Raw genomic sequence first — 12,573 nt, forward strand, 5'->3', positions numbered from 1 at the left:
ATGACATGCTCTAGAATGTAACATATACTTGTTTACTACCTATATACTTTGTAAGCCAGTGTCTGATGCTGACAGAAGCGTAAAATGTGTGGGCATATATTCGACTGTGCTTAATGATTTCTAAAGAATGAAGTTTTTTCAAAGAATGAATGAGAAAAACATAGTCTGATTGTATATAATTTTGTGTTGAAATATAAGTAGACTTGTTGTATAGTGATTTCTCGAGTATACTGTCTCAGAGGAGGATAAATTGTGTGAGAATGCATAGCTGTATGTGGTACTATACAGTACCTGTCTTATGTACGATTGGAGAGTACGTGGGACTCATTGAGGTAAATGAAGAAGAATAAAATGATTTTAACTGAGAGGACAGAATCAAGACTCCCATTTCGGATGTTTAAATGACACGATATTAACAAATTGTGCATTTGCCCTTACTACCAGACCTAATACACGAATGTTGAGGGACAGCTGTGGTAATTTTGATGGTGATGAGGAGGACGAGGATGAGGATGAGGATGGTTACAATGAAAATAATAATGATATTGTAACGGTTGTAAAGTTTGTATTAGCGGTAAAGTTTTGATGATGATGATGACAGTGCTACTGACGGTGGCAATATTGATAACAGGGACAATAATGATGATAAAACAGTACTAGTAAGGAAAGTTATGGTGATGTTGTTACTCTACACAGATCGGCATTGTGGGAAGGACAGGCGCCGGAAAATCGTCACTAACTCTGGCACTTTTTCGAGTGGTTGAGGCGGCAGGGGGAAGCATCATACTTGACGACCGAGATGTTGCCTCGGTTGGCCTTCACCACCTACGCAGCCGCATCACCATCATCCCTCAGGTCAGTCCAGGGCAAATTGCCTTATCTGAAATCAAATTTGGAGAGGATGGCTTGGGTTTCGTTTGTTTTGGTTGGCTTACAGTACCTGAGTTGGGTATTATTGGACTAAGTTCAAGTGAAACTGGTTTTAATGGGCTAAATTAGATTGAGTTTGGTTTACTTGGACTAAGCTGAGTTTGATTTAAAATGTTTGATCGGATGAGGAGGGGTTCATTTAGTTTGCTTAACGGCATGTTAAATTAGGCTGGGTCACTTCAGGTTGTATTAGTACAATCTACATGAAATTAGGATGATTAATTTTAGGGTATTTTTTTACGGAGAAGAAGTAACCAAACGCTAGAAGCCCCCAAGACTCTTTACTCAAAGAAAAAATAAAAGCAAGATATTAGAGAGCCAAATTCAATATCCATTCATTGGGTGATGCCTAGACACATTGCGTTTAAAAGACTGGAGGTCATAGGCAGTAGAAAAATACAGACAGTGGAAGGCAGTTCCAGAGTTGTCCTGTTGCCTGCATTAAGGACTTAATGTAAAGGTTAACTCCTGCATTAGAGAGTTGGACAGAAAACGGATGAGAGCTTGGTGCTAGACGTTGCTTCGCGCCGACTTTAGTGGTGGAGAGATGCAGGCAGACAGTTCAGAGAAGCAATGACCATTGAAGTAACGATGAAAAATGAGATAAAGCAACAACAGTGTGGCAAAGAGACAGAGGTTGATGGGAGCCAGTAAGAGGAAGAGAGTTCATGAGACGAAAAGCCTTTGACCCCATCTTGTAGAGAAGATTTGTATGTGGGGAGCCTGTCCGCACATGAAAGTTGTAAGTACACAAAAGCGAATATCCCCCCATTACAAAGTAAAAAAACTGCAAGGGGAAAGAAGGTACTAAATCGGCTTAGCGCATGTAATCTCTTGGAAGCAGATTTTACAAGAGAGAATGGTAAATCCTGAGAGAATGAAACCCCAAATATGTACAAAAATAATGCAGGTTTGAGTTGGGTATTGTAATGAATTAAAGAATACCCCTGTGGATTATGACTGGATGAAAAATGTAAGAACTGGGGTTTTGATGCATTAATAACAAGATTACTTTTATCCCAATCAGAGATATGAGCCAAGTCATACATTAGGTGGCCATAGCCTCATTCCTTGTTTGTTGAAGTAACTACTGAGATTGATGCTACGGGAAGCAGATGGAAAGGTGACGGGTGGAGCCATCAGGGGATGAGTGGATGGGGTTAGATGTACGGCGTAGAAGGTCATTTATGAATTAAAGGAAGAGAGTTGGTGATAGGACATAAACCTGAGGAACGCCTCTATTGATAGCCCTAGGAGAGGTAGGGTGGCTATACACAACAGCAGCCACAGAACGACCAGAAAGGAATATAGAGATGAAGGCATAGATAGTTTAGAAATCGTAAGTGGGTAGCTTGGAAGTAAGATTTATGCCATACTTGATCGAAAGCCTTTGAGAAGTCAAGAGCAATAGAAAAGTTTTCGCCAAACTCCAGAAAAGAAGATGACCAGAAGTTGAAAGGAAGGTGAGAAAATCGCTAGCAGAGCGTCAATGGCGGAAACCATACTGGTGATTGGAAAGAAGGTTGTGATAGGAAATATGCTTTAAGTTTTCTTTAAAGAATAGACTTTAAAATTTTGGAAATACAGGATGTTAAAGCAATTGGGCGATAGTTAGACGGCTGGGAATGGTCACCCTTTATTGGGACAGGTTGAATGAGTGTAAATTTCCAGCAGGAAGGAAAGGTACAAATCGACAGACAAAGTTGAAAGAGTTAACTTAGGCAGGGTGCAAGCAAAAAAGCACAGTTCCTGATGAGCACAGGAGTGGCCCCACAGGGCCCATATGCCTTGTAAGGATTGATGTCAATAATGGCAGAAAGTACATCAGTAGAAATTGTACTGTCAGCAATGAGGAAGTCAGATGGGGAAACGAAGAAGGAACAGTACAGAAATCCTAAGGTGGAGTTGGAGGAGAAAGTTTGAGCAAAGAGTTCTGTTTTATTATTAGAAGAAACAGCTGTAGAGCCATCAGAGCAATAAAAAAGGGAGGGAAGGATGATGAAGTAAAGTTGTTACAATGGTTTTTGGCAAGGTGCCCGAATTAGCGGGAAGAATTTGTGTCAAAGTTCAGAGCATTTGGTACGAATGAAATTATTTTTAGCAGAGCAAAGGACAGACTTAGCACAGTTCCAGGCAGAGACATAAAAGAGATGAGATTCAGGGGTGGGTTGGTCTTGGTACCTTGTAAGGCTTCTTTGCTGTGGATAGAATTAGAACAAGCATCGTTATACCAAGTTTTTTCATTTGCATTAGTCACAGGATAAGGGAAAGGAATGTATGCTTCCATGCCCAAGAGAATGACCTCCGTAATGCATGAGGCACACTCAGATGGCTCTCGGCCATGGAAGCAATACTCATTCCAGGAAAATCAAAGAAGTACTGCTTAAAGGCCTCCCAATCAGCACTCCAGATTGCTACAACCTCTGATTCTTAGGAGGGTCCACAGTCCTTACTGAGTGATAGGACAGGTTAAAGTGATAAGTTGTAATCGAAGGAGCCCAATGGACAGAAAAGATTAACAGTATAAGCAGAGGGATTAGTTACAGGGAAAAGATCATTTAATTTTGAGCTCTCTCCAAGGTGGTCAGGGATATTGGTAGGGTGCTGTACATTTTCTCGAGGTCATTAAGTGTAGAAAAGATAGGCTTGTTCACCGGGTGAATTAGTGAAAGGAGAAGAAACGCAAAGGTAATGGTGAACATTGAAATCACCTAGAATGGAGATTACAGATAATGATAGAAATTTATCGGATGTGTTCTATCTTAGGAGTAAGAGTAAAATGTTTTTCATGGCCAGTAGAATTAGGGGATATGTACACAGCACATATATATTTATCCAGAAAATGACAGGATAACCGAAGCCAGAGAATAGAGAATTCAGAATATTCATGTTCAGGAACAAGAGAACAAGATATATTGCCGTGTTCATATACACAATAGCCATCTTTGGCTTGCAAGTGAGTATAAAGAAGGTAGGAGGATACGGAAAAATGTCTACTACTCGTATCAGTTGCCTCGGACAGCTGCGTCTCAATAAGGAAGAGATGAGGTTTAGAGGAAGAAAGGTGGTGATCAGCAGAGAGAAAATTGGAGGAAAGGCCACAGATATTGCAGAAATTAACAAGAAGTGAGTCAGACAGTGGTTCCATGCCCCTCTTTTGGCCGTCACCGGGAGACGAGCGGATGGTGGGAGCTTTTATGCCTTCTTCTAGGCTGAGCATTGAGATGACATTTTTGCTGATTTTGGAATAGGAAGTGTTGTGTGTAATTTGCATGTATTTTATGTTTACAGTTAGAAGAAACTGCATAGGAGAGTATGGTGGCATACTCTCTGAGTTACTGAAACACTGAAAAAGTTCAGCAAAGGGGAATGGTCAGAAAGTAGTCCTGAGGGCTGATTAAACGGATGCTACAGCTCTCCTTGTCATCAGTTTTCCATTAATTAGTACTAAATGTTCTGAACTCTCCAATTCGAATTCCTTCCACTTCTTCTGGCACCTTGCCCAAAAAAAAAAAAAAAAAAAAAAAATCTAACAACTTTACCTCACCATCCTTCCACTCTGATGGTTCTCCAGCTATTTCTTCTACTGATAAAGCAGAACTCTTTGCTCAGACTCTCCCCTCCAATTCCACCTTAGATGATTCCCACACTGTTCCCGCATCGTTTCCCCCGTCTAACTTCCTCATGGCTGGCATTAAATTTCTTCAATTGATGCACTTTCTGCCATCACTGGCCTCAATACTAAAAAGGTATGTGGGACTGTTTGGGTCCCTCATGTTGTCCTCAAGACTATGCTTCTGCATTTACACTTTGCCTGGGTAAACTCTTTTGCCGTTGTCCGTCAACTTGTACCTTTCCTTCTTGCTGGACATTTGTGTTCATTCAGCCTGTCCCATAGAAGGGTGACCATTCCCAGATCTCTAACTTTCGCCCAATAGCTTTAACATCCTGTGTTTCAAATGTTTTTGAGTCTATTCTCAAAAAAATAAAATAAATAAAAATAAAGAATCTTTCCTATCACATCCTTCTTTCTGATCGCCAGTATGGGTTCCGCAGGGATGCTCCACTGGCGATCTTCTCACCTACCTTTCAGACTCGTGGTCATCCTTCTATCGAGATTTTGGCAAAAGTTTTGCCATTGCACTTGACATATCAAAGGCTTTCGATCGGGTATGGCATAAATCTTTACTTTCCAAACTGCCCTCTTACGGTTTCTCTACTTCTTTTTGTGCCTTCTTCCCTAGCTTCCCTGCTGGTTGTTCTATAGTTGCTGTTGCAGACGGCCACTGTTCCTCTGGAGTTGCCAATAGTGGTGTTCCTCAGGGCTCTGTCCTATCACCAACTCTCTTCGTTTTATTCATCAGTGACCTTTTAAGCTGTGTACAGCTAACCCTATCCACTCATACGCTGATGACTCCACCGTTCACTTTTCCATTCTCTTCCACCAGCGCCCATCTCGGCAATTACCTCAACAAACAAGGGATGAGGCTATGGCACACCTAATGTCTGACTTGGCTTACATCTCTGATTGGGGAGAAAGTACCCCTACTATATTTATTGCATCAAAAACTCGGTTCTTACATCTATCAACCTGACAAAATCTTCTGCAGGATTACCCTCTCATTTTAACAACATCCAACTCATTCCTGCATCATCTTTAAACATACTTGGGGTTTGATTCTCTCGGAATTTATCGTGGAAAGATCATATTACCTGTCTTGTAAAAACCTGTTTCCAAGGGAATAGGTGTGCTAAGCAGACCCCATGCCTTCTTTACCCCTGCACTGTTGTTGACTTTATACACCCGTTTTATTTGCCCCTGTGTAGTATACAACCCTCACATGTGGGTAGGCTCTCCACATGTTCTTCTCAAAAGGTTGAGTCAGGGGCTTTTCGTCTAATTAACTATCCTCCTCTTACTGGCTCCCTTCAACCTCTGTCTCTCCGCCGCACTGTTGCACCTTTATCTCTCTTCTGTCGTTACTTCAATGGTCACTGGTCCTCTGGACTGCTTGCTTGCATCCCTTCACCACTATGGCGGGCATGTAGCGCCCCTTGTAGCAACAAACTATCATCACTTTTCTGTTCAACACTCTAATGCAAGAGTTAACCGTTACTCCAAATCCTTCATGAATGCAAAAGTCATCTCTGGAACTGTCTTCCTCTGTCTGTTTCCTACTGCTTATGATCTCCAGTCTTCCAAACGCAGTGTGTCCGGGCATCTCGAAATGAACGGATGTTGAATTTGGCTTTGTGTTACTGTATCTTTTTTTTTTTTTTTTTTTTTTTTTTGAGGGGGAACAATTTGAGGGCTCCTGGCCCTTGGTTCCTTCTTCCTTACGGAAAAAAAATCTTCGGAGTACCGCCTTGTTCTACCGGTGTTACAGTCTGCCCCCCAGGAATGTGTGTTAGAGTTTGTTCGATTCGATTTAGTAGGTTAAGATGATCTGACCAGATATGAATTGGCTACTTTGGGTCAGATCAGGTTGAGTAGGAGTTGGTTACGTCTTATTTAAATACGTTGAGTTGGACCAAGAAAAAGTAACCATGTTTGTATAGGTTGGTGTTAGGTTAGGTTACTGTAGGTGCGTTAGTTCTGACGTAGCTCAGTTAGAATAATTTAGTTCAAATATAATTTCTTCAAGTTAAATCATGTCAGTTAGTTTGGTTATAATGGCAACGATATATTATAAAAGCATTCTAGGCTGTGATATGTAAGCTTAAATTGTTAGACTGGGGCAGGCAGGGCATAGCCTGGATAAGTTGGACTACGTTGCTTTAGGATAGGTCAAGTCCTGTCTACTCAGATATAACTGGAAGATACTGCAGTGTGTAAGGAGGCCACAAAATTGAATGAAAAAAGAATGTAACTCATGAAATCAAACGAACTGTCAGTTTAAAACAAGAAAACCTATACTTTGGAAAGTGGTGTAAAACTTAAGGATTCATTGTTGGAAAATTTAGAAAAAGGCTGGGGTGAAAAATAGAGTAATTTGAGGATAAAAAATAATTAACCGCTTAAATACGGTGACGTCGTTTTTAGTTAGTCCTGTTGCAGTCAAACTATTTTATTCAACTAGGGAAAGTCTTCGTATACTCACATGGGTCTCATATACTGAAATAATATCGTCAGGGGATGGCAAGAATTAATTTAAAAATCTCCGAACTCAGTAACACGAGTACACTGTAGCAGACATAACTGGATTTTGTGATCCACAGAGAAGAATGTTGTAGGATGAATAAAAGAAGGATGATTGTGCTTTTGTACAAAGTGTGACTGAATCGAGTGCATAAGTTTTCATAAAGTTGTCTGCTAATTTTACTGTGAAAGATATATTGCCAGGAGTATCGGAAAATACACCAAAACTAAGTTGGTGAGTGATAACAGTCTGGATCCAGGTATGGTAGAAAATGGATGGTTGTGGTATCTGTGATATATCAGATACTGGAGAATGCAGGTGTAAGGGACTGTAAGATCTTCAAGGCTCTTGTGAATCGGGAAAAGCATAGTACTGACAATGGGGGGAGGATTTGGAAGTTCTTATATACGAGCATGCATGATGTGGAAAATAAACTGATGTATGCAGTCAGAAGTGTTTACGATAGTAGTTGACCATGTATAAAAATGAATAAATATGAATGGTGAAATATCATTGCTGGAATGAGGCAAGGAAGTGTGATGTCCCCAAGGTTACTCAAGATTAATAAGGATGAAATTATATAAGGATCGAAACGGGAGGTATGGGAAGGGGAATTTAACTGGTGATGAGTGGTTAGGGATGGAGAGTTTCTAATCTGATATAAGTGGTCTTGTGGTGGATGGGATCTTTACTATTTACAGTAGATCAGAGAATCATGAGTGTCTGCTATCTGTGAGGACACAAAGTGAGTATATATAAGAATAAAGTGATTTTGTTGTGAGGGAACGTGACTGACAATGCACAAGGTCAGCTGAGTGGAGAGAGATTTACTGATGCAGGAGTGTGAGTACCTCGGTGCATGTATTCATGAGTTCATTGTCTTAAGAAAATTTTCATGAAACTGATGCAGGCGGATGCAAAGAAAAAAAAAAGAATAAGTTTCCTCCTAAATATCTCAAAAAGGCAAAACGTGAAATGAAAGAGAGAGAGAGAGAGAGAGAGAGAGAGAGAGAGAGAGAGAGAGAGAGAGAGAGAGAGAGAGATTTTGAGTGTAAACAAACTATGATAAATCACTGTTTTCCAGTTCACCTAGCTAGCGCTTTTTATTGATATGAATACTCTTGCTGAGTCCCAGGATTGCTGCGGGAGGGATGTTGCCAAAAGGGTACTCAGAGTACCGCTCTCCGCCTACCGTCTCATAGTCATGCAGCTCGAACGTCCCAAACCCTGGGTTCCCCCATTATTGACTTTTGAAAATGCCTCGTTCAGTTCACTCTACATGACCTGGGTTCCCAGTGGGACATAGTATCAATTGATAGAAGAAATACTGAGGAATAGCTTTTAACCTACTGAACTGAAGTAAACCTAATAACTGCAAATCTTTAAGCGTTTCAAGAATATAATGAGTGTTCGCGGAAAATAAAAAATATTTATACACTATTTTACTACTGCGGGTTTTCACATATTGGTGAAAAATACTTGTTTTTAATACGGAACTGTACATAACAACTCCTTACAAATAGTATGAAACAGTATGGATGATTATATCATCGCAGATATGGAGTAAACCATATTAGTAAATGGTTAATTCAATGAATACAGGAATGTGTAAAGCGTGGACACATCTGGTATTGGGATACAATATTTCAGTTTTCATCTTACAAATACATTATAGTACACGTAAGCAACAGGAGAACGAACATGAAAGTATCAGTATCAGTATTTCATCCGTAAATAGAGTTAATGTGACTGGGGATGACAATATATTTTTGGTGTGTGATTTGTGTATGTATGGTAAGGTTTGGAGTGTTCGGTGTTCTTTGGTGTCGCATGGTGTGCTATGGTGTGGTATATGTTTGCTTTTCCATATTTTCTTTTTTGGGCTGATCACGATACTGCTACCATTTTGAAAGGAAATGAAGTACGTCTGCAATTAATGAAAGAATTAGAATGTCAACATATCCGAAAGAAATGATGGACCTTACATAAAAATTATATTTACCTTATGTTTTCCAGCCCTTCATGTTTCATAACGTGTGTGTGAGTGTGTGTGTGTGTGTGTGTGTGTGTGTGTGTGTAGGAAAGGGTGAGTGTTTATTTGGGGATTTTGGATTTCGATGAATGTAGACGGGTGTTCGTTGCTGTGTGGAAGACTGCAGGTTCGTCCTGTGTCTCAGGCAGTGCTTCTGGGTCCATAAAACTTCAAAGGCCTCCCTGCCTTGGACTAAGTACTTTATTCCCACAACTGTAATAAGCAATTTCTGTTGCAGCTGAAGGATGCTGCAAAATACATCACCATTACATGAACCTATAATTTTCATGTTATATCTACAGATATCTGTGTTTTAACTTCTTTTTTCTCTTTATGACCAATACAGGGGATTTTATATGTTACAGCAGATGTTTCAGCATCAAAACATTTCCTCTCACATTTTCCATCTACATACCTAGGCTGCTTCCCTCAAGGAAAGGGAGGTAGCCGAGACAGGACGACACACTCCCAAATTACTCATCCACTCAAACACATTCATTCGCATCTTAGCCCCAAGGGGAGAAGGGACAGATCCTCACCGCACCACACCCCATGAGGGTCAACTGCGCAGTGCAGTCAGTGATATTCGCAGCAGGGCCCGACAGCAGAGTTGGTTTACCCCTGCCACATCATAATGGAGGCATCCCCTTACCCGCACCTGACCTGATCAGCTGATCAAACCAAATGCGGGAGAATATCCCCTCAGGGCTGCGTCATCATTTATTCATTCACAATTTCTCTCCATTCATTTCTATCACACCCACTCTTCCTTGCTCAATAGACATCCCTCTCGCATCCGACGCTCTCTTCACACTGTCCATCCATCCTATTCGTGGTCTTCCTCCCAGACTTACACCTCTCACATCAGATCTATTTCTTTTTTTCACCAATAGCTCATTATCCATTATTTCCATATGCCCAGACCATCACAACACCCTCTGCTCAACTCGATCAGCCATCTCTCGAACAACTCTAGTTCTCCTTTGCACTTCATCATTTCTCACACGATCCAAATGCGTCACTGCACACATGCTCCTCAGACACCTCATCTCCATCACATTCGAACCTTTCCTCTCTTCCACACCTATATTCAATGTTTCAGCCCCATATAACGCAGTCGGTACCACAACACCCTCAAACAGCCTTCTCTTTACATCCATTCTAAGCGAACATCTAAATATTTTTTTTCATTCCTCCCAGCACCTTTCCTAGTTCATTAATTCTAAGCTTCAATTCTGCATCTATTCTTCCATCCACAGCAACATGTGACCCTAAATACTTAAAACACTCTATTTCCTCAAACAACTCACCATTCAAAACTATATTCATCCTCCTACCATCTACCAACCTCTTACACTTGATCACTTTACTCTTATTCTCATTTACTTTCAGTTTTCTTTCACACACACTTCCAAACTCCTCTACCAACTGTTTCAAGCTCTTCTTTGAATCAGCCACCAGTGTAGTATCATCTGCAAACAGCAGCTGCTTCAGATTCCACTCTCTACCATCAACATTCACCAGACTCATACCTCCACCTAACACTCTTGCATTCACCTCCCTAACAACACCAGCCATATAAATATTAAACAACCAAGGCGAGATCACACATCCCTGCCGCAGCCCCACTCTCGTGGGAAACCAATCACTCACAGTATTTCCCACTCTTACACACGCTCTACTGTTTACATAAAAACTTTTCACTCCGTTTAGCAACCTACCATCACGTCCATACAACCTTGAAACAATCCAGAAAGCCTCCCTATCATTTCTATCATACACGTTCTCTAAATCCATGAATGCCCGAAACACATCCTTACCTTTCGCTAAATACTTTTCACACACCTGTTTCACAGCAAACACCTGATCCACGCATCCCCTCCCTCTCCTAAAGCCACGCTGCTCATTACCAATCACTCCCTCTGTACCCTCTCTAACTCTCTTAATTAACACTTTACCATACACCTTACCTACAACACTCAACAGACTTATACCTCGAAAGCTAGTACGTTCATACCTATCAGCTTTACCTTTATACAACAGGGCCACACAAGCACTTACCTAGTCAGTTGGTACCATACCTTTCACAAAGCACACATTCAGCAATCTTACTAAGCAGTCAACAATAGTCACTCTACCACCTGTCAGGCATTCCACAGCACACCCATCCATGCCTGCAGCTTTCCCTGTTTTCATCTCCTTTACTGCCTCCCTCACTTCCTCCATCGTGATCAAAAATCATTCAACTCTCCCAACATATTTACTTCTTGCACCCTTCCATCTGCCACAATCTCAGCCTCCCTTTCCTCCTCAACATTTAACAATCTTTCAAAATACTCCGACCATCTCTTCCTTACTGTATCCAACTCAGTTAACATCCTTCCATCGTCTGCTTTTACTTGCTCTTCCTTCTCAGACTCTCTGTTTCACACCCTTTTCACCTCCTTCCAAAACATTTCCTTATTCTGTTGAAAATTCTCAGTCAGCCACCTACCCCACCTCTCATCTGCTGCCACTTTAGCATCACGTGCAGCCCTGCTCGCCCTATTCCTCTTTTCCTTATACCTCTCATATGACACCTCATCCTTTGCAGCTACACTTCGTATGCACGTCTCTTCTCAGCCACAGCCATACTTACTTCCTCACACCACCATTCACGTCCCTTTCTTACACCACCACCCACTCGTCACACACCACACACCTTTTCCGCATGCCCCACCACAGCATTCTTAAACAACTGCCATTCCACCTCCTCACTGCCATTTTCCTGATCTTTCACTGTGTTCCACTCATCATTCAATTTCTCCTGATACTCTATCATTTTCTCTCTTAAATCAGCTCACTCACATTCAAAACCTCCCTGCCACACCTAACTCTCCTAGCTCTCACCCATCTCTTACGTACTTTCAACTTTCCCTTCGTCAGGTAGTGGTCAGACATACCTCCACCCTCCCCTTTCAAAACTCTCACATCCAACAGTCTTCTTATTACATTCCTGGACACAACCATATAGTCCATCAATGCTCTATCAACAACCCTTCCACTCAGTGACCCTCCTGTCTCACCTATGTATACTTATAAATATCTTTTTTCTCAAACAAGATATTTCCAATCAAAATCTCTCGCTCAACACATATCCCTATCATACTATCCCCATTTTCATTTCTTCCAGGCACACCATGCATACCAACTACACTTTCAACTGCAACATTTCCCACTCTAGCATTCAGATCTCCCATCATTACCACATTCACATTCTCTCCAAAACTCTGCAGCCACTCATCATCATTCCAGAACGACTCCCTCTCTTCATCCCTTTCACTACCAGGCCCATATGCACTCACAAATACCACAACTCACGTTCAAATTTCGCTTTCACCCACATCAGTCTCGATGACATCTCCTTCCATTCAGTCACACATTGCTGCACTTCGGGGTTCACTAACAAGGCTACACCTTCTCATGCCCTTC

The 12,573-nt window shown here is 41.3% G+C and overlaps 1 protein-coding gene across 1 annotated transcript in view; it reads left to right on the forward strand.

The window, feature by feature from the left end:
- The window catches only part of LOC145413230 (multidrug resistance-associated protein 1-like), a 682,216-nt gene that overhangs the window by 571,064 nt on the left and 98,579 nt on the right, over positions 1–12,573 (forward strand). The window contains exon 25 of the mRNA XM_080282961.1: positions 697–855. Within this exon, the coding sequence (XP_080139087.1) occupies positions 697–855 (159 nt within the window). The remainder of the gene's footprint in view (positions 1–696; positions 856–12,573) is intronic.

The sequence above is a fragment of the Coenobita brevimanus genome, chromosome 95, assembly GCF_032717465.1.
Source record: "Coenobita brevimanus isolate Jiangsu-jjx chromosome 95, ASM3271746v2, whole genome shotgun sequence".
Lineage (NCBI taxonomy): Eukaryota > Metazoa > Arthropoda > Malacostraca > Decapoda > Coenobitidae > Coenobita > Coenobita brevimanus.